This window comes from Eptatretus burgeri, chromosome 4, assembly GCF_056783735.1.
Source record: "Eptatretus burgeri isolate ZD-2024b chromosome 4, Ebu_testis_v1, whole genome shotgun sequence".
NCBI classification, from domain to species: Eukaryota; Metazoa; Chordata; class Myxini; order Myxiniformes; family Myxinidae; genus Eptatretus; species Eptatretus burgeri.
This window is the reverse complement of record NC_140964.1, coordinates 137,123-160,353: the sequence shown is the minus strand read 5'-3', so window position 1 is coordinate 160,353 and position 23,231 is coordinate 137,123. Positions and strand designations below refer to the sequence as shown.

The window sequence follows — 23,231 nt, the reverse complement described above, 5'->3', positions numbered from 1 at the left end:
TAAGAAAAGCAAGGTAAAGGACAACAACGAATAGAGTTGTGCAGTACAAACAACAAGGAAATGTCGCCTTCCAACTCCTCATGAAATCCCAAAGCCAAGGTGTACAACTGGATCTTGAGGAACTGATGACATACCCATTAACTCCTGTGCCATACAGTATAGGGACTGCTGATGGTTTCTTAGCAAAGACGGACAAGTCTAAGGCGTTGCATCATCTCACAAAGGGTCATGAGGATGCTGCGGTACCCCAATCAAGTGAAAAGCTAGCAATTCATGATGGTAATGCTGTATTCTACTACATGAAAGAAACACCAGGAAACTTTAGCCAGATATGTTCCAAAGTGTTTGATATAATGCCACCGATAGGTGATGTTGTGTTCAGCACAGAATCCTACTTGCCTAACTCTGTGAAAGCAATGGAGCGACTGAGATGAGGTTGTGGTGAAAAACTGATTATCAAAGGGGAGAACACCAACAAACCATCTGACTGGAAATTGTTCTTGGGAAATGATGTCAACAAGCAACAGTTTATTGCACTACTCACTCGAGTCTGGAGCCAAGATGCATATGCCAAGAAGCTACAAGGAAGACAAGTGACTGTAATCTGTGAAGGCACTGCATACCTCCTGACATCTGATGATGGTCTGTCAACACATAGAAGAGAAATTCCCACGCTCAAGTCAACCCAGGAGGAATCTGATTCACGTATCATCCTATATTGTAAACATGGTAGTAGTCAGAGTTACAAGTACTTGAGGGTGAAGAGTCCGGACACTGATGTATTCTTTATACTTCTCCACTATGCACCCACACTCGGTGATGTCACCATCTTGTTTGACACTGGCACTGGAAACAAGAAAAGACTGCTAAATGTGAGTGATATGTCACGAGGTTATACCCAGCAACACTGTACAGCTCTGATGGCACTCCATGCATACAGTGGATGCGACTCCACAAGCGCCTTCAAATGATTAGGAAAAGTGAAACCTCTCAAGAAACTATTGCAGATGCCCAAATTTGTGCCAGTGCTTGCTAGGCTGGGAGACTCCTGGCATGTACCTACAGAGCTCGTAGACGATCTTGACGAGTCCACGTGTGCCATTTACGAAAGGCCGCACATGCGCAGAGTTGATGAAGCACGCTTCCTTAAGATGAGCCAGTTGTGTGACATAACCTGTCATAACCATAACCATAACAGATAATGACACATCAATCAAAACTGCACACAACATTGATTTGGCTAATCTACCTCCATGCCGAAAATTGTTAGAGCAACATATGAGGAGAGTGAATTACCAGGTTGGAATATGGAAGAGAGTGCATATCACTGATCCTGATATCCCTCTGGCTACTGATGGCCATGGTTGGACAATGGTTGATGGCAAAATGGAGCCGTTATGGTATGACGGAAATGTACTTCCACAACAATAGATATTGTTGAAGGTTCACCGACTGATGATGAGGACGAATCAGATGATGATGGTCCACTTCCTGCAGGAACAGACTATCCTGCTGGAGACAGTGATTCTGATTAAACCTATGTATGAACATTGATATTTCAAATGTGCTTATTAATGAGAGGAGTGTTGCATGATTATAATTATATAACTACATGTATCCATCAAAGCGATGATTATTTTGTTGGCGCAAAATTACAAATAATAATAACACAATTACAATGTACGCGTGAGAATCATTCTTGAAAGTGGGGTTTGGACCAACTTTCAGCATACACCAACAAAGTTTAAAATGTAATTTCGCAACTTATTATCAAGGTATCTGGCTAATATTGGTATTACAATAGTTCTGTTGCCTACTAGAATGTTATGAATGACTTTTAAATTGATTATCTTTGCCATATTTATCAGTAAAATAAAAAATGTGAAACATGAAAGTGTCAGTCAGTGCGTGAATATCCCTGGATAGGGGTATGCTCATTCAAATGACTGATTTAGGCAATATGTATTGTAACAACTTATCAGACATATGAAAATAAGCAGAATAGCATCAGCTATTATTTGGTATATCAGATGTGAACATTGACCTTCATTGAGCCATTCTACAAGTTGATATGATGAGGCATAGAAATCATGACCAACGCGGAGCAGTGATTAGCGGTTTTTAGGTTACCATTAGTTATAGGGTCAAAACCGGAAATGCATCCCTATATTTTCAATGTTAACATTCAATTTCTTATTCAGCACATCCAGGGGATTCAGAAAAACATAGGTTCATTGAGATGTGGGGGGTGCATGGTAGCCATAAGTAGCCCATGGCCTAACAAGGCGTTCTCCTCAAAATTGACGGAAACCAAAAGTTGGCAGACGCCCAGACAACGCCTGTGACGCCAATACCCCTTAGCCCAATTCGGGCTGAGGGGTAAAAAGGCATGTGAAAGATTCTGCGAGCACGAGGCAAAAGATTATGTGATCTGATGAAACGAAAATTGAACTCTTTGGCCTGAATGCAAAGCGCAATGTCTGGCAGAAACCAAGCAGAGCTCATCACCTATCTAACACCATCCCTACCGTGAAGCATGGTGGTGGCACCATCATGCTATGGGGATGATTTTCAGCAGCAGCGACTGGGAGACTGGTAAGGATAGAGGGAACAATGAATGGAGCCAAATCCAGGCAAATACTCGAGGAGAACTTGCTTCAGAGTACAAAAGACCGTAGACTGCAGTGAAGATTTACATTCCAACAGGAAAATGACCCCAAGCATACAGTCAAAGCAACACTGGAATGGCTTCAGAACAAGAATGTGAAAGTCCTTGTGTGGCCCAGCCAAAGTCCAGACATGAATCCCACTGAGAATCTGTGGAAAGACTTGAAGATGGCTGTTCACAGACGCTCCCCATCCAACTTGACAGAGCTTGAGCAAATCTGCAAAGAAGAATGGCAGAAAGTCCCCAAATCCAGATGTGCAAAGCTGATAGACATACCCAAGGAGACTCGAAGCTGTAATCGCTGCCAAAGGCACTTCTACAAAGTATTGATTCAGGGGGTTGAATAATTATGTAAATTAGATATTTCTGCATTTCATATTCAATAGATTTGAAAAAAAATGTCGAAAAACATAGTTTTCACCGTCATTAAGGGGTATTTTGTGTCGATCAGTGACAAAAAATGTAAAGTTATTCCATTTTAAATTTGGGCTGTAACACAGCAAAATGTGAAAAAGTCAAGGGGTGTGACTTTCTGAAGGCATTGTATATATGTACAGTGGGACCCCGACATTGGCAGGGGATACGTTCCAAAAAAATGCCACAAATGTTGAATTCACAAATATTGGGGCATTGTTTCAATGAGAAAAAGGGGGAAATCTTCCCGGCAGTTCAATATTCATGAGGGAAAATAAAAAAACCCTGTGAAAAACCGCGACTACACCCATGAATACGCAAAACACAGGGCCGCAAATGTGGAAGCAGGTTACATTTTATGAACCGCGAATACGCAGGGTCCACGAACAGTGGAATCACGAATGTCAAGGTCAGATTCCCCGCGAAAAATACAGATTCCCACACGGAGATAAGAACAAGTCAAGAGAGCAACACACTCGAGGATAGCAAGCAGGGAAACATGGTGGCAAGGAACCTCCAATCGCTATTGCTACATTGCTTCTCATCCGCCATTGCTACAAAAAAATAAAATTACATTCTATTACGAGCAAATACCACACGTCGCTTCGCTGACGATCATACTGTTACGTTTGAGGGGGGGGTATGCATTCAAAGGGTAATTAGGATGTTTAATTAGGTATGCCATGCTGTTCGAGTGTACCAGGATCTCAATGTAATAAGTAGCAATTCAGTGGTGATAAGTTGTCTAGTAAATGTCCATTTCTTCAAGGGGGAAATTATAATTGTCACGTAATTAGATAGGGACACGGGATAGGGTAAGTGTGTCTGCGTAATCCCCTTTTAGTATTCTCTCGAGGCTTGCCGTGACGTCACAGGACAGTGCTGCGGATGGCTCCGCCCCGTGATCACGATTGGCGGAAGGCGACGGCGGTGGGCCAATAAAACGGCTCGATTGGAAGTGACGAGGACGGGAGGATAAAAAGGTTCTGTTCGGGGTCGAAAAGGAAGAGGAAGAAGATCTGTCCCGAAACACTGTTTTGGTGGAGGCTGTTGTGCTGGGAGCGTGCTTGTTGTTGCGCTGATTCGGCCCTGGTTTCATCGTGTCTTGTAGCCTTGCTGAGCCTCGTGCCTCACCTTGGTTGGCTCTGGGGTTCTGCTGGCTCGGAGTACGGGGTCGAACGGCGGGCGGACCTGCCTCCCTCTCCTGCTCGCAAGTTGGCACCAGAACTGGTTCCCTGGCGGCTGTGAGCGGACTTGGGCCAAGACCAGGAGGTCGACAGCACCACGGTTTCTCCTGCCCCCCTGACGAGAGCAAGGCCAGCTCGTCCGACGCCAATCTAGGGACTGTTGCGTCCACACCACGGTCCAGCCTGACCACCAGGAATCGCTACGTTTTGTGTGTGTGTGTGTGTGTGTGTGTGTGTGTGTGTGTGTGTGTGTGTGTGTGTGTGTGTGTGTGTGTGTGCGTGCGTGCGTGCGTGCGTGCGTGCGTGCGTGCGTGTGTGTGTGTGTACCTGGCGCCTTCGAGGGTTTGAGATTTGTATATTCATTGGAATTGTCTGTGTTTTCCCCACGCCCGATCCCACACCATCCCGTCGAATCGCCCCGGATCCCTCTTCTTGCCGAGTCTTGTTATTTCTGGTTAGAGGAATAAACATTATCAACTCAGTGAAAAGCGACTCGTGCCACCTTCCTCGTCCCGTTTGCGGTAGAGCGATTAGAACCGCCATCTTTGGGTTATAAATAAATAAACCGCCTCCATCGTTTCGGCTCATTCTACGTTGGAGGGACTGTTCAAGTCCCGTGGACGTCACAATACTAAAGGGGTGGTGGAGAGGGAGAGAAACAGAGGGGTGGAGGAGAGAGAGAGAGAGAGAGAGAGAGAGAGAGAGAGAGAGAGAGAGAGAGAGAGAGAGAGAGAGAGAGAGAGAGAGAGAGAGAGAGAGAGAGAGAGAGAGATAGAGAGAGAGAGAGAAAGTGAAGAGGTGGAGGGGAAAGGAGAGGAGAGGAGAGAGGGGAGTGAGGAGGGGTGGGGGAAGGGAAGACAGTGTGAGGTGAGAGGAAGGGAAGGCAGACGTGCGGTGGAGCGTTAATTACGATTCATACCATTTCATTAAAATGATTCTGCAGACAATAACAATGACGATGGAAACAAAATAATGTCTGAAATCCATTTTCTATCGGTCATAGCATAAACACAGCTTGGAGACAAACTCCGGTCCAGACATAAACACCGTCCAGATGCGTCTGGAGCCGCACACCGACAGGAAATGGACACCGCGGGGACTCGTCCGGAGCCCCCGAGACGGACGCCGCCCGGACGTCGCCGAGACGGACGCCGCCCGGACGCGTCCCCGAGACGGACGCCGCCCGGACGCGTCCCCAAGACGGACGCCGCCAGGAGGCGCCGGAGACGGACGCCACCCGGACGCGCCGGAGACGGACACCGCCCGGACGCGCCCGAGACGGACACCGCCCGGACGCGCCCGAGACGGACACCGCCCGGACCGTCCTGAGACGGACACCGCCCGGACCCATCCTGAGACGGACACTGCCCGGACGCGTCCTGACACAGACACCACCCGGACGCGTCCTGAGACCGACACCGCCCGGACATAACCACCGTCCGGATATGTCAAAAGAGAAAGAGAGAAAGAGAGAGCGAGAGAAAGAGAGAGAGAGCGGGAGGAGGGTACTGTACTGTATTGGGAGGGGGTAGAGCAAGGATGGGGGGGGGAGAGAGAGAGACAGAGAGCGGGAGGAGGGTACTGTACTGTATTGGGAGGGGGTAGAGCAAGGATGGGAGACAGAGAGAAAGAGAGAGAGCGGGAGGAGGGTACTGTACTGTATTGGGAGGGGGTAGAGCAAGGATGGGGGGGGGAGAGAGAGAGAGAGAGAGAGAGAGAGAGAGAGAGAGAGAGAGAGAGAGAGAGAGAGAGAGAGAGAGAGAGAGAGAGAGAGAGAGAGCGGGAGGAGGGTACTGTACTGTATTGGGAGGGGGTAGAGAAGGATGGGGGGGAGAGAGAGAGAAAGTGGGGGGGGGGGTAGGGGAGTTCGCAGAAAGAATGAGAGAGGGGGGGAGTAGGGGAGTGAGCAGAAAGAATGTTATGCTTTATGGACAGCGCATGCACGCGCGCATGCACGCGCGCATGCACTTGGCTGATATTGGCAATTTTTCGGGAATCGGCAGGTTGGATTCAGTGTCATTACCAACTCCAGTACGTACTGTATACAACCCAGAAACCTTGCATAGCTTTCACCGCAAAACAATGTTGCATTTATGTAAACGTTTCAGTGATATGTTCATAAACATTATTCTTTACTGTCGACAATGGGCGCTCCGCAAGTGGCTTAAGCACCCATGCAAGCACTCCCATTAAATGGTTGATAAGGAGCAGTTGGCCAGGCTCTCGCTCCATACCATAAATGATCCCTTTAACTTTAAAGCCCGTCTTCACAGCGCATGCAGTGGTTAAAGAAATAAAATGAATTCATTCACATCATGACTATCCACAAAAGAGTTGCAGGTTAATGCAGAACAACCCTGGAGACATCACAAAGTTCAATCGCCCATGAAATAAACACTGCAGTTAATCCGCCACGTTGCCTGGCCTGTGCACACATCACATGGCTCATTGGTTCACGGTGTGCGCAAACATTGAAACTTTAATTTAAAATGTCCGTTTTTCACCAGATTTGCTTCGATTCCCTGCAGAGCACCTTGCGAAACCTCTGAAAATATAGACATATATCTGGCAGATGCTATGGATATGCAGTCCCTCAGGGGTACAGGGTGTGAGGTCAAGCAATGAATGCATTAAATTATACAGCTCAATGAAGCTGGTTAATTTTGTTACATTCCTAAATTTTTTTGTTCACTCAATATAATTCTCTAAACAGGAGAAAAAAAATAAGTTTAACGCTTTGGAATTTCACATATTCTTGTGTATGTATGGAGGAGGGGACAAAGCCTTGCTTGCTTCAAGTAAGGGAAGGCAGACGGTATAATCGGCTAAGTTACAAGACTCGTTATTTATTTAAATTATCAGATTTCACAACAGATTTTGACACTTACTTAGTCCGGACGATATCCGATTCTCAAAACCGAAATAATATTTTGATGATGTACTTTAATTAGCCTGTCAGAGTAGATCGTGGAAAATTGTGTCATATAATGCATGAAATCACTCCAAGCTCCTAATTTGAAAACGATAGCACTTACAAAAGCGATGTACCCAGCGATTCATAGCTATGATGAAAACGCATTCAATATGAGTGAGGAAAGTGAAAAAAAACTTTATCGTTAAGAAATCGTTGTGGCCTGTTCCAAGTTAAGGCATGGTTGAGCAGGGAAAAAAAAAAAAGAGCGAGGTGGCCAAGGATCGCCTTTTGAAGGATATAATTAAATAATGGCGTGAATTATCTTCAAAAGGAGTGTTTTAATTAACCCAAACACCCAATTTTCACTCTTGCACTTCCTTGGAGTTTTCTTCATATGCATGCAAAGTTTCAGGTTGCTTAGGTTTTATGGTTTTGGAGTTATGAAAGACACACACACACACCACACACACACACACACACACACACACACACACACACACACACACACACACACACACACACACACACACACACACACACACACACACACACACACACACACACACACACACACCCTTTTATTGGTGTGTATGTAAAACAAATGAGTACGTCCTTTATAGATGCTCCAATGGTTCAAATTCTCTCTTGATGGGAGAGGGTATCTATTTTGCCTTGTGCTATACCAACTACCCCCTCCCTTTCCCTGCATGTAGAACAAACAGTGGTGGGTGGGGGAGGTACAAGCAGCTCAGTATGTGTAGATAGGTGAACAAAACAGTGGATGATACAAACTTAGCCAAAGTAATTTGGAGTTAAAGGGGTTATAAAACATCATGGTTGGAAAGAGTGATGCCTTGTGGTGCTTCACTGCCAAATTGAAGCCTTGGAGGGAAGAGTGAGATGGAACTTACTCAAGAATAGCCAAAGAGAAAAGCAGAGAAAAGAGGAACAAAGAAAGAACTGCAAGTGTACAATCTGCTTCAATTTTGAGTTTCATATGGAAGGCGTTCATGCCAGTTATTGGTAGTGAGATGCAATAAAGATGTTCCTTGTCATTGTGTCGATGATCACACTTTTCTTTCATCCAGTGTACACATTAAGACGTCACAATATTTTGGGAAGAAAATTGAAATTCATTCTTTCAGGTAACTTTACCAATTGAGGCAGAAAAGAGTTGAACATCCAAAGATAACAGTTTACATGAAAGTCACCTTTGTGTGTAGCATGAAGAAGAGAGAGCCAAGGTGGACCCTTTCAAACACGAGACGTGGCGAGACTATCTCATGAATGAGGCTGATACCCATGAGGCATAGGAGCCCAGGGTGTCTGAGGGAACTGTTCCAACAAAAAACCAAAACACACAGGCAAGTTTGATTCAGCATTGATGTACATTACATACCCTTTTAAAGGAAAGAGTTATACTATTTTTAAACAATCTGCAATGGCTTATCAATTTTTCAATCAGTGATGAAATATACTGCAGAGTGGTCAATATGTGTGTTCATTCTTAACTCATGGCCAGGGCTTACAGCAGCAATAAACAACAACCAAAGAGTCTATAGCACATAACAGGTGACACAGTGATTGCCTTTCTTATGTTTTGAAGAAAAGTGGTGAATGGAAGGACTATTTCCATTCCCAACCAAAGGGGAAGGATCGGAAAATAGGAAAACAGGACAAATAATTATTGAGGAAGCAACACAGTTGTCAATTCATTCATTCATTATTATTTTGCCTGGTGTTGACTTAATGGTTAGGGTGGTGGGCTTGGGATCCGAAGTTCAAATCCCGCTCTGCTGTTGAATTAATACCAGGTGGGGTTGACTCTGCCTGTCATCCTTCCGAGGTCGGCAAAATGAGTACCAGCTTGCTAGTATCCTGTGTCGGAGTGGCGACCCGTCCAAGATTGTGTCCAATAGCCAAAGAGACTACTTAGGCAGCACCAACGCTCTGCACAGAGTATGGACCCAATGGATGGATGGATGTTTTGATTCGTGTAACCAAATGCTCTTGGTGGAATTAATTCTGTAAGCAAACCTTTGCCGCCGATGCCATGCCATCTGAAGGTAAGGTTAGGACCTTGAGTAAGTTGCAAGCTACAAACTAGGTATTACTCTTTCTAAAAGACACCATAAAATCTGCAGTGTCCTCAGCAATCAATGCAAATGGATGGGTTCCAAGCTTAACGTCGAATCAAATGCATGACAACCTCTTTTTGCGAGAGTGTTGCCTTTATACTCTGCGTGCAAAACACAAGGATGACAGGATCGTTGGACAGGCTGCTTGGGACAATTGATCACTCTTTGTGGAAGACACCATGGGATCTGCAATGCAGGGTGGTGCTATCCACAGGCAGATAGCAGGTGACTAATGAATGGGACCAGGTGTATTGGAAAAGCGGTCCTTGTGGCTCAAAAGCTGTATGCAAACACGCACATGGTCAGAAGATGTTGCTCCCTGCAAAGGACTGATTCCAAAGACGGAGAACGTCATTGCACCTCATCACCACCTCTCATCTCTTGCGCTAGGCTGTATTTCGTAATGTGCCACACTAGTCTACACGGCACCATCATCCTGCAGCAAAGACCAGCTCGTGTCTGCTCAAGTCCCCACCTATCACTTTGTTCATAGTTTGAATCCAATATTTTGTCACCATTAGCAGGGTATATTTTCGGCGACTAAGTTTGTGTGCTTCCCCTTTCTTCCCAATCTGTGGCTGTCGACCACCAGATCTGTTCCGTTATTTGTAGTCCTGTACTTACTTATCCACGACATTTTTGTTATAATAAACCAATGTATTTATAAGGAACGTCTTCCCGCCTTCTGCCTTCCAGCGTGAAACGAACTGTCAGTCTTGGTTATATTTGAACGATCTTTGGGGGATTGTAAATTATTATATTAGTGCAGTGGAGGTAATTAAAAGAACGCAGTGAGAATTAGGACAGCGTTTGGCAATTTGTTTTTTGGGGTTTTGAGGTTTTTGGACCTCAAGCTCAGAGGGTCTACATTAGCTGGACCTCTGACGCGACAATATCAAGTCTCTCGTCAGGCTGCAGAATCATTACAAAGAATGTGGCATACCCAAGTCCTTCAAATAGGTCCTCGTGCAATCTGGGTTTTGGGCTGGGCAACACAGATTTCCAAGCCTCGAATAAATGCTCCTGTACACAGGAAGATTGCAAAGATAGTGATCAGTTCACCTCGGCAGCTTCTCAATTAAAAGATGAGCGAGCTAAATATAGTGCAGCGGAGGCGCTCTGTCTGTTCTTCCAAGCTTTCCCCACTTTAAGAGCACAGTCACATAACCCCACTTCAACACTTGCCCTGCCATTTTCTCTGCTCCTCACCGTGGCAGAGTCAATGGGAAGAGCCAAGATACTGAGAGGGTGCCGTCATGCTCTATTTCTTTCTTCCACCGAGACATACCACAATGGGGGTTAATTCGCAAGTAGGGTGTGTAAGCTTGGCAAACAGGATGTCACCCTTTGTCCAGCAGGAGAGATGGAGGCAAAATCCTACATCTTGTCCGTAGAGTTCCAGCATGATAGACATGACAGAAGACACTTTAATGCACATATACAGTGCCTTGAAAAAGTATTTACACCCCCTTGACTTTTATCACATTTTGTTGTGTTACAGCCTGAATTTAAAATGGATTTAATTTTTTTTTAATGTCAGCGATCTACACAACATACCCCATAATGATAAAGTGAAAACATGCTTTCAGAATTTTTTCCAAATTAATGAGAAATGAAATGCTGAAATGTCTTGCATCAATAAGTATTCAACCTCTTTGCTATGACGCTCCAAACTGAGCTCAGGTTCATCCAATTCCCTTTAACCATCCTTGAGATGTCTCTACAACTTCATTGGAATCCACCTGTGGCCAAATCAATTGATTGGACATTATTTAGAAAGAAACACACCTTTCTATCTGAGGTCCCACAGTTGACAGTACATGTCAGAACAGAACCTCCACCATGAAGTCCAAGGAACTGTCTATGGAACTCCAAGATAGAATTGTGAGAAGGTATAGATCTGGGGAAGGGTATAAAACAATTTATAGTGTTGAAAGTTCCCAAGAGGATAGAGAGCTCCATCATTAGGAAATGGAAAGAATATGGAACTACCCAGACTCTTCCTGGAGCTAGCCATCCAACCAAACTGAGCAACTGGGAAAGAAAGACCTTTGCCAGGGAGGTAAGCAATAACCCAATGACCAAATGCTCTTGGTGGAAACAAGAGCATTTGCAAAACGCACAAGGATGACAGGATCGTTGGACAGGGTGCTGGGGACAATTGATCACTCTTTGTGGAAGACACCATGGGAAAGAACGACAGAGCTCATTGGCTGAGATAGGAGAACCTGCCGGACGGACGACAATCTCTGCAGCACTTCACAAATCTAGGCTTTATGGGAGAGTGGCCAGATGAAAGCGACTCCTGAGAAGAAGGCACATGACAGCACGCCTGAAGTTTGCAAAAAGGCACGTGAAAGACTGAGAGCATGAAGCAAAATATTCTGTGGTCTGATGAGATGAAAATTGAATTATTTGGTCTGAATGCAAAGCACTACGTCTGGCGAAAACCGAGCACAGCTCATCACCCATCTAACACCATCCCTACCGTGAAGCATTGTAGTGGCAGCATCATGTGATGGGGATGCTCTTCAGCGGCAGGGACTGGTAGACTTGAAAGGATAGAGGGAACAAATCCTTGAGGAGAACCTGCTTCAGAGTGCAAAACACCTTTGACTGCAGCGAAGATTTTCATTCCAAGAGGATAATGACCCCAAGCATACAGCCAAAGCAACATTGGAATGGCTTCAGAACAAGAAAGTGAAAGTCCTTGTGTGGCCCAGCCAAAGTCCAGACATGAATCCCACTGAGAATCTGTGGAAAGACTTGAAGATGGCTGTTCACGGATGCTCCCCATCCAACTTGACAGAGCTTGAGCAAATCAGCAAAGAAGAATTGGGGAAAATCCCCAAATCCAGATGTGAAGGCTGATAGACATATAATACCCAAAAGACTCGAAGCTGTAATCGTCGCCAAAAGTGCTTCTGCAAAGTACTGGCCCAGGGGGTTGAATACTTATCGACACAAGACATTTCAGCTTTGTATTTTTAATCAATTTGTAAAAGTTTCTAAAAACATGTTTTCACTTTGTCATTATGGGGTATTTTGTGTGGATCGGTGACAAAAAAAAAATTAAACAACCCATTTTAAATTCACGCTGTAACACAATAAAATGTGGCAAAAGTCAAGGGATGTGAATACTTTCTGAAGGCACTTTAAGATCACTAAATCCCATGCAACCATTATCATATTGACATCATTTCAAAGCTAGTCACCGACATCAGTGTGCGGGTGCATGGTGTCGAGAACCTGAGAAGGTGCTCGCTGGAATGATAACCAGGGTGAATCTAATCCCTGCAAACAGCTACAGCTCGATCAGGATGACTCGGAAACAGCGATTCTGTCTTGCATGCAGGGGTCAAGTTTTGCCAGAAACAAGCAACTTGTTACATTTTGCAGGAGGAACCATGAACTGTATCTTACCCCTCCTTTTGCCCACTCAGTTTGCTAACACTGACTCAGCCACACAGACCATCCAGTTTGATCTTAGTGAGAAAGTTAATAAGAGAAAGGAGCTCCCAACACCATTCTCTGTTGTGTATTTGTACTAACATCTGTATCTTTTGCTTTTTAACATCCATATTTATCTGTAGAGACCAAGACGAAAGCTAGGTTCTCTTGAAGACATCTGGTTACATTTGGGTGAATCTATGTATGCTTGGGAAATCATACAATGCATGCTAGCTTGTGGTAAACATTTTCATCACATGTAACATTGGATGAAAAATTGAATGGTATCACTCAGCAATTGTGATTGTAAATATGTTTTTTTTTTAATTGCAAACACAACTTACTCAGTCAAGGGAAATAAAGTCTTTCAGCTGAACAATAAATTATAACAAGAGCAAGAATTGCTTTGCAATACATGTCCCCTCCCGATGTAATATTTTCTAAGTCCAAAAAGGGCATAACTGTTAAAAATTGACCAAACGTCCTGAAACTTAAACTTGTTCTGTAACTTATCATAGTAAAGCCATGTATCATGTTACTGTTGTATATGTTAAAGGGTATGGAAAAAAAAGTCTGAAAAACCACAGGTGGGATGCACGGACAGAGAGCAAACCTATAGTCCCCTCTCGTGATACCGGTAGGGGACTAATAAAACCACTCTATTATAATAGTTAATACGTTTTACTAAGATCATAATAAATACTATCACTGTATTATTGTGTTCTGAGTATGCAGCCTAAAAGTAATAAATCACTCACTGGGAAGTCAGAGACAGTCCTCATTATGATTTTGCAGCATGTTTCTAATTGTTTTTGTTGTCAATGTTTTTTCTTCTTCAAGTGACTATGTATTATAATCTGAGAAACAATAGAGTAAGCATTGTATGTAATGTTATTTTTTATTAAATGCTAATTTTCACAATTCATGAGTCCATGTGAGATCTAGTTTAGGCTGGCCTGCGTAGGGTTCGGTCTGAGCTTGCTGAATTAAATTATATCTGTGCCACGAATAGTTGGACAGGTGCAATGGTTGACAAGTTTACAAATTGACAGGACAGGCAAAATCCCATGAACAGGCTGAAAAAAAAAATGTTCATGTTCAGCCCTGGAAACATATTGTTGTGGTTACCAGATTCGCAAACCACCATTCAGGTCCCTTAGGTGAGGTATCTCGGCAAGTATATGTGTAGTTAGGCCCAAACCCGTTGTCTAGTGGGAATACATGTCATTTATGCGAGCTGCGACTCTTCAGGATAGCCGTTTTTCTTTTACTATCTTTATTTTGGACCAACCGCCATGATCACAACCACAACATCAACCACCAACCACAACGCCGCTTCACCACAACCGCCACGACCTTCCCGTCACACCTCGCAACCGTAGCATCGCCACCGTTCTTGCCCCGCTGTGGGTACCGGTGTTAGACTCATGCAGAACGCGCGTCGAACAGCGTGTACAAAATCACGGATTTTGTGCTTCAAAAACGGATCAAAAACGACACACGCCCACTTTTTGCCGTCCAATCGGTGAGCGAGGGGCGATTTGGCCCCGCCTCCAGAACGATCGATATATGCAAATTTGTGGATCAAAAAGCCTTCACGCCCACTTTTTCTCGGGCCAATGGGGAGCGAGGTGAAAGGTCAAAGGGAGGGGGTCAAAGGCGAAGTTACGGGGGGATAAAAGGACGGTGTTCGTCAGTCAAAGGAGTCGTAAAAGTCGGAACGAGAGAGTCAGTAAGGAGAGAGTCAGCAGAACGAGAACGAGGAGTCGCAAACAAGAACGGACAGAGAGTCAAGACTTCGCGGGCGGTGGAGCTGCTCGTCGTGTGCGTTGGAGTCGGAACGGAGGGGACGGAGCTGTGGAGAGGCGGCGAGGGCGGACGAGGGGGTGCTCGCGTCGTGCAAGGAGCTGCGCGCCCGAGGGAGGCCGACAGCGCGACCTGGCCGAGGTGGAGACGCTCGTCGCATATAATAAAGATCCTCTATACCCCGAGCATCAGCAACCCCCTCCTGTTTCCCCCCGCGCTGAGATAGTGCGACCAAGGGGGCCCCGTTCCCACCCCCAGCCAGGCACTGTCCACGAGGCCCGCGGGTTGCGGGGCCATCGCCGCTCCGCGTCTCATCACCAGACGGGTAGGCCCGACCCGGTCTCGGCCCCAGGCCTACCTCATTCTTGAGGGTATTTCTTTTCCTTGGTTTTGGGTATGTGTTGTCGGCGCCGTCTGTGAAGTAGAATTGTATAAGTGTTGCCGTGTGCTCGGTAGTCGGTATTAGCTCTGCACTGTGTTTTCACTTTTATGTTTGCTTTTTGTGTAAATGGAAGTGTTTTCTTTTTTTTGTGTGCATTTGGTGGAATTGTATTTGTGTGCTTCCCGTGTGCCGCGAATAAATGTGCTTTATTGTTGAACTGTTCTCCCGCTTCGCTTCGTCTTTTCCTCCATTGAATCCCCATCTTGCTTCACGTAAAGGGTTGGTAGTGGGCTGAGTACGCCCGATAATTAATCGAACCGTCGAGGTCGACGATAACACCGCTCGGTTATTCTGATAGTACGGAACGGGTCGCTTAAGTGGCCCGTGTCCGAAGTCGACCTGCGGCGAGGTGCGATCGCCCGGTCTACCCTCCGCGTGGGTACTTAGGTAGTTCGAATTTGGCGAGCAACCCTATCCCACGCGGGGGCTGATTGGCTCGATCGCGGTGAGACCGAAAGGTCCACCCGTGACTGGTTCCCGGCGTTAGTCCGAGAGGGTCACGACTGGATTGTCCGTCCGGTGGGCGACGTGCCGCGATTCGAGTTACGTGGCCGTCCGCACGCCGGCGGGCGCGAAGACCGCAACACTGGTGTCAGGAGTGGGATACAAATTCATCGCCCTCCTCGCGGCACTGGTATTGGAGAGCGGGACAACAGGCTCTCCTGTCTCCAGCGAAATTCACGGGAATCGGTCCAGGGGTGAGAGAAGCGACCCCCGATTCCCTCCAAATTACGAGCGAGCAAATTAACCCTTCACGAGAAGCAAGATGGCGTCTCAAGGCGAGCGGGAGCCGGGGGTATTAGAAATGTATATGTGTAGTAATGTAGAATCCATGGTCCAGGATGGAATCCCTGAGCAGGAAATGTTGATTGTGCAGGAACACGGACTCGCCCAACTGAACCCAGAACCTGAGGTGGGTGCGGCAGCGGCCGCAGTGTATGACACCTCCCCTCCCCCTCTCCACCAAAACCCTTCCCCGACCCCTGCCGAAACGGCTCACCCAAGCGCACCCGACATGACCCAGCTATTCACCATGCTGGCAAAAATGTATGCGGAAACGACAGCAAAGATGAATGCGAAAATGATCGAAAAAATGGATGCAAATACAAACGAAATGAAAGACATGAACAAGCAAATGAATGAAGTGAAAACGACGATGGATGCGAATACACAACACATGAACGAGAAGATGGATACAAATACAAATGAAATGAAAAACGAAATGAACAAGCAAATAAACGGAATGGAAGCAAACATGAAGGAAGAAATGAAAAAGTTCCGGGGTGAGACACAGAACATTGGCCGATGCCTGCAGGCGGGCATGAAGGCCGTGACAAAGGAAATAATAGTTGAGACAAGGGAGGTAAAGGGTGAAGAGTTGGCAGAGACACGGGAGATGGGAACGATAGAGGGAAGACTACACGATGAAGACGGGGTAAGTGACGCACACACACACACACGGAGGTAGTGGAGGATAATGGGGGTGAGCTCGCGGAGCGTGTAGGGACCCGGTGCGAGCAGCGGGATGGCCTCCTCCAGGAACGAGGGGAGGGAGTATGCCCCCTTGAGGCGAGTCACGACCAGGTGAGTTCGGTCGTGCTTTGCGAGGTTGAGGGGACGAGTGCTGTGGACGGGTGCACGGAGAGCTTGGGGGGTGTAGAGGCCCCGGAGACCCTTGTGGGGACACAAATCCCCAGTGTGGTTGTCCCTGTGTGTGTGGTGCAAGGTGTGAGTGCGGCACCGTGTGTGGAAGTGACCCCGTGTGTGAGTGGTGTGGTGGCGATGGTGCCAGAGTGCGTGCTTCCCAGCACGCCGGGTGTGGATGAGGCACCGTGTGTGAGAGAGGCCGTGTGTGTGGATGAAACGGCCAGTATGAATGAGGCACCATGTGTGAGTGGTGTGGTGGCGATGTTGCCGGAGTACGTGCTTCCCAGCACACCGTGTGTGGATGAGGCACGAAGTGTGGATGAGGCACCGCGGTTGAGTGCCCCCGCGTGTGTGGATGAGGCACGGAGTGTGAGTGAGGCACCGCGGGTTAGTGCCCCCGCGTGTGTGGGTGAGGCACCGTGTGTGGAAGAGACCGGGTGTGTGAGTGTCGCCATGTGTGTGAATGAGGCACCGCGGTTGAGTGCCCCCGCGTGTGTGGATGAGGCACGGAGTGCGAGTGAGGCACCGCGGGTGAGTGCCCCCGCACGCGTGAGTGAACGGCCGTGTGCAAGGTCGCTGTGTGCCAGGGAGACCGTGTGTGTGAGAGAGCGGTATGAGAGGGAGATGTCGGTTGGCATGCGGGAGCACGCAGCCGCGTCTCCCCGTGTGAATGTGATGGTGTGGACTGTGTGCGTCGTGACACGCAGGTATGCGTGTGTGGAATGGCGACGGAGACGGCGACAGAGGAGAGAAAGCCGAGTAGCGGCTGTAGTTGTTTCGAGGACCGTGCCGGGTTCACCCAGCAGTGAGCACGAGGTCCGTGCTGTGCAACGCACGAGGCCCCCACGTGCTCGCTTGCGAGAGTGAAGTCCCGGTCCGGAAACGCACGCGGTGGATTTGCCGATCCCGCGGACGGACAAAGTTAGGCAGGTAAATGGATTTGGACCGGACGGGTTCTCCACGCGATCGTGTGTGTTAAGCTCCAACGGGCAAAGCACATGTGTTCGCGTGGGGAACCCCTCGAGACGTGTGGCTTGTGTTTTTTTTTATGCGCACGGTGACGTCATGGCTGCACGTGGGGTTGGAATCCGGCAGGAGGGGTATCTCTGCCGGATGGTCCCGTCCAAGGAGGGACGAGGAACACGTGCAGCTGCATGACGTCACGGGCAGTTGCAAGGTGCAAAGAGCGCGAGTTGCCGCGCAGGTGCTGCGCATGGAAAAAAAAAAAAAAAGAAAGCCAAGCCTCACTTTTGGGTGCAAAGAATTCCTGGGCAAGGGGTGAAAGACCCCCTTACCCTGGGCACAGGATGGAAACTAGTTAGGGGGAAGGGTTAGCTTAGCTAGACCGACTTCATGGGGCAGGGGTAAGTCCTCATGGAGTCCGTGGAATGGATTAGGTAGAGGGATTTTAGCCAGATTTAGGTTGGGAAATTAAATAAAATGATTTATTTGGAGACAGTGACAGACTTGTGAATGTGTAGCGGGGACGTAGCTTAGCTACGTAGTGTTAAAAGGAACGTGCTGTAGTTTAAGGGACGACGTGGGAGCACGAGTTAGTTAGGGGATGCAGTTCGAAGGATGGCAGAGTTCAGCGGTGTGTGTTGAAGAGTTGGAGAGTTGTGAGGTGAGTACTTGGTGAGTGAGTGAGGCCAGCGAGTCTGTGTGTGTGGAGTGAATGGGGAATGCATGGTGCGATGAGTGATTGGGGGGAGGAGTGACTCCCGCCCAAGGGACCCCGGGGTCAGAGTAAAGTGAGTTAGCTGGGTTAGTCAAATTGAAAAATGGAGGTCGTTTTGCTGTTGGTGGGAAAGTAGGCTCGAGACCCATTTGGAGGGGTGCAGGAGCCCTGTTGACGGGCTTGGGAGCGTGGCTGCGAAAGGTGAGTATCGCTGAGAGGGTACCCCGGGCACCAGGCTAGTCGGCCGCGGTAGGCCATGGGCCCATGGGGGGCCGGGATAGAGTAGTGGGCACGGGTGCGCCTGCTTGGTGCGGGGGCCCGGGGCGCCATTAGCCGCGTGGGCAGTGTTGTGGGCACGGGTGACCCTCGGAAAGGGGCCCGGGAGGCCGGCCTGCCACGTGTGCGTTTCAGGGGAGGTGCCATGGGGGGCACTCCCCGGTGTTAGGGAGCTGGTAGGCTCGGAGGCAGTGTAGTGCCCGGGGGTGCCATAGCGGGAGAATTGGCAGAGGGTCGTGCCTGCCAAAGGGAGCCACGTGTCCCAGCCAGGAGACCGTGTGAGGGCACGGAGCGAAAATTGGGGGGCGAGGCCCGAAATTGTGAGGACACCAACACAGGCGACGGGAATCTGGGTTGTTAGAACCAATAGTTTAAGCGAGAGGCGCTTGTTGAAAGCCCCGGGGTAGTTTAACAGTTAAATGGTTAGGGTAGATTAGGAGATGTACCCCTGCGCACCATCCATCCCCTCGCTGTCGTTGTGGGCCGCTGGACCCACCTTGGTTATAGATCGCCGAACTCTGGGGAGGCCATTCTGAGGCTTCGTTGGGCCTCGACACAGGACGTTAGCTCTCCCTTATTCCCCTCCGGGAAGGGAACGTAGGGGTTGGGAGTAGGCTAGGTGACAGGATAGGTTAGCCGAACAAGGACGATAAAGGGGGTTAGGGGACGATTTATAGAGGGGAAGTAAACATAAAAGTAAAAAAAAAAAAAAAAAAAATAAGTTGGGGCTAAATTGGGGTTTGACAAATTAAGGGAGTGGGTATGTACAGTGACAGGCAAAGGCGATAGGTTGGGAGGGAGACAGGTAGGTAGGTCCGAGCCCGCCTTCCAAGTGGCCAGCACCACCGCACTCCCTCCACCAACCTCCATTGAACGGCAAAGGCTGGCCAACTTCATCGGCTGGCCGTGTTTTGCTTCAAGGCGGAGGCCGGCCAACTTCATCGGCAGCTGTGTTCTGCAAGGCCTGTGCCGGCCAGTTCATCTGCTGGCTGTTTTTCTTCAAGGCCTGTGCCGGCCAGTTCATCTGCCGGCTGTGTTTGCCTGCAGCGGCCTTCTTCTGCGGGCTGTGTTGCCTGCACCTTTGCCATGCCATGCCCACTGCCCATGTTCACCAGCCCCGTTCAATTTTGCTTTGCCCCCCCCCCCTGTTCATTTCCATGTGCGCCAGGATCAAGGCAACAGTTTGCAAGCTGCGAGAACTGCCCTGTTGGCAGCTACAACACGGGCCTGCAGTGGCAGCCCGTGCACCGTGTTTGTGTCCATGCATCCATTCGTTGTGCTCATTGCGTGTGCCACTTGAGCTGGCACGGAGACTGCGTTTGTGCAGCCCATGCACCGTTGTGGTTCACTGCATTCAGTTCAAACCGTTCATGCATTCATTCGTTGTGCTCATTGCGTGTGCCACTTGAGCTGGCACGGAGACTGCGTTGTGCAGCCCAAGCACCGTTGTGGTTCACAGGGTTCAGTTCAAAAGGGAAGGCCTTGGACTGCATGTGAGCAGCCAGCCACGTTCCCTGTCACCTGCATTGTTTTGAGCCAGAGACTGCATGCGAGCAGCCTGGCTCCCTGCTAACTGCTTTTCTTTTGCAGAGTTCAATGATCCTGGGCCATGGTTTAGTGTAAAATTTGTAAGTTAAGGTAAGATGTACTGTAAATATGAGTGCGCCCCCGGCATGTCTGTCTAGCGCCGGCAATTTTATTTAAGTCGTCCGTGTGAGTGAGTTTGTTTAGATAGTTACGCAGCCCTCAGGTTATTTATTTTGGGGACACGAATACCATGAATGTCGCACTCAGGGATCCGTAGGTAAAATGTACTAGGGGAAAACTACACATGATGGCACACGAAAATTTGACGACTCGGGACGAGTCTGTAAAAAGGGAAGGGGGTAGTGTTGTGGTTACCAGATTCGCAAACCACCATTCAGGTCCCTTAGGTGAGGTATCTCGGCAAGTATATGTGTAGTTAGGCCCAAACCCGTTGTCTAGTGGGAATACATGTCATTTATGCGAGCTGCGACTCTTCAGGATAGCCGTTTTTCTTTTACTATCTTTATTTTGGACCAACCGCCATGATCACAACCACAACATCAACCACCAACCACAACGCCGCTTCACCACAACCGCCACGACCTTCCCGTCACACCTCGCAACCGTAGCATCGCCACCGTTCTTGCCCCGCTGTGGGTACCGGTGTTAGACTCATGCAGAACGCGCGTCGAACAGCGTGTACAAAATCACGGATTTTGTGCTTCAAAAACGGATCAAAAACGACACACGCCCACTTTTTGCCGTCCAATCGGTGAGCGAGGGGCGATTTGGCCCCGCCTCCAGAACGATCGATATATGCAAATTTGTGGATCAAAAAGCCTTCACGCCCACTTTTTCTCGGGCCAATGGGGAGCGAGGTGAAAGGTCAAAGGGAGGGGGTCAAAGGCGAAGTTACGGGGGGATAAAAGGACGGTGTTCGTCAGTCAAAGGAGTCGTAAAAGTCGGAACGAGAGAGCCAGTAAGGAGAGAGTCAGCAGAACGAGAACGAGGAGTCGCAAACAAGAACGGACAGAGAGTCAAGACTTCGCGGGCGGTGGAGCTGCTCGTCGTGTGCGTTGGAGTCGGAACGGAGGGGACGGAGCTGTGGAGAGGCGGCGAGGGCGGACGAGGGGGTGCTCGCGTCGTGCAAGGAGCTGCGCGCCCGAGGGAGGCCGACAGCGCGACCTGGCCGAGGTGGAGACGCTCGTCGCATATAATAAAGATCCTCTATACCCCGAGCATCAGCAACCCCCTCCTGTTTCCCCCCGCGCTGAGATAGTGCGACCAAGGGGCCCCCGTTCCCACCCCCAGCCAGGCACTGTCCACGAGGCCCGCGGGTTGCGGGGCCATCGCCGCTCCGCGTCTCATCACCAGACGGGTAGGCCCGACCCGGTCTCGGCCCCAGGCCTACCTCATTCTTGAGGGTATTTCTTTTCCTTGGTTTTGGGTATGTGTTGTCGGCGCCGTCTGTGAAGTAGAATTGTATAAGTGTTGCCGTGTGCTCGGTAGTCGGTATTAGCTCTGCACTGTGTTTTCACTTTTATGTTTGCTTTTTGTGTAAATGGAAGTGTGTTTTCTTTTTTGTGTGCATTTGGTGGAATTGTATTTGTGTGCTTCCCGTGTGCCGCGAATAAATGTGCTTTATTGTTGAACTGTTCTCCCGCTTCGCTTCGTCTTTTCCTCCATTGAATCCCCATCTTGCTTCACGTAAAGGGTTGGTAGTGGGCTGAGTACGCCCGATAATTAATCGAACCGTCGAGGTCGACGATAACACCGCTCGGTTATTCTGATAGTACGGAACGGGTCGCTTAAGTGGCCCGTGTCCGAAGTCGACCTGCGGCGAGGTGCGATCGCCCGGTCTACCCTCCGCGTGGGTACTTAGGTAGTTCGAATTTGGCGAGCAACCCTATCCCACGCGGGGGCTGATTGGCTCGATCGCGGTGAGACCGAAAGGTCCACCCGTGACTGGTTCCCGGCGTTAGTCCGAGAGGGTCACGACTGGATTGTCCGTCCGGTGGGCGACGTGCCGCGATTCGAGTTACGTGGCCGTCCGCACGCCGGCGGGCGCGAAGACCGCAACAATATGAACCCAATATAAAGGTTCATGTGAAGGTACTCAACACTCTTAAATACACTCAACAACTCGATTAAAATTAACAATTCACAAAGATGGTGAAACATGCCAACAAAGGATAAACAAGGTAAAATCGACAATTTTTTGGGGGTGGCAGAAAAGACATCTCTGAATATAAATTAAAAACAAAGTTGAAGGCCTCTGGTTCTTGGCACATTGTTTCAATAGAAAAAGTGATTTATAGGAATACAACAATCATCATACTTTCTGATGGCACAACCGAAAGCTTGAATTTCTTTGAGTGATGTTTTAAAGTGGGATGAAGTCACATGATACACAGATTGCTGCAATGTCAAGCTTAGAGGCTTCTTGCATCACAACACAGGAGGTCGGTCACCACTTTTCTACATCCAACATGTTTTTTCAAGAGTATTTCATGTTCAATCAGAATGTCCATTCATCATCTCCTCAGTAACTCCACCAATACATTGTTGAGGAAATCACTCCTTGTAGTCCGGGAGCAAAAGGCAGATATTTTAGTGAACCTGGTTTTGCCGGATAAAGTTTTTTTCTATGTTGTTTCTTGTAGCCTAGGGGTAGCTCTTCATGATTCAGGGGGTGACCGTTCATAACCCTTGGGCAATTTGCTATATTAACCCTTTTATGCTGGTTACACCCAAATGCACCCCAAAGTACTATTTTTTGTGATATCTTGTAAATAGCTGTGACCAAAAGTCATCACATTTATTTTTCATCATTATTATTCACAAGGCAAGTATTTTACAGCTGATTTGGACACAATTTGCCCAAAGTTGATGATTATTAACCCTTTCCTGGCATTCCTAGGGGATCATATATACCCCAAACGTAGGCCCACATTTCCTGCTTTGATCTGTTTATCACCCATAAATATTAAGATGAAGTATTGGCTGAGAGACTTCATTAGTTAGTTAAACTGACAAAAGGTGGCACCATTGCATTGTTTCAGATATTAGAAGCACATGGCAGGG

General features: G+C 48.2%; 1 protein-coding gene and 1 pseudogene across 6 annotated transcripts in view; one reads left to right on the top strand and one right to left on the bottom strand.

The window, feature by feature from the left end:
* TEX14 (testis expressed 14, intercellular bridge forming factor) overlaps positions 1–23,231 on the bottom strand; it is a 188,561-nt gene that overhangs the window by 103,651 nt on the left and 61,679 nt on the right. For all 6 annotated transcript variants that reach the window (XM_085876591.1, XM_085876593.1, XM_085876592.1 and 3 more), the window contains one exon: positions 8,395–8,518. In XM_085876591.1, the coding sequence (XP_085732717.1) occupies positions 8,395–8,518 (124 nt within the window). The remainder of the gene's footprint in view (positions 1–8,394; positions 8,519–23,231) is intronic.
* On the top strand, positions 31–1,202 carry LOC147027288 (uncharacterized; annotated as a pseudogene).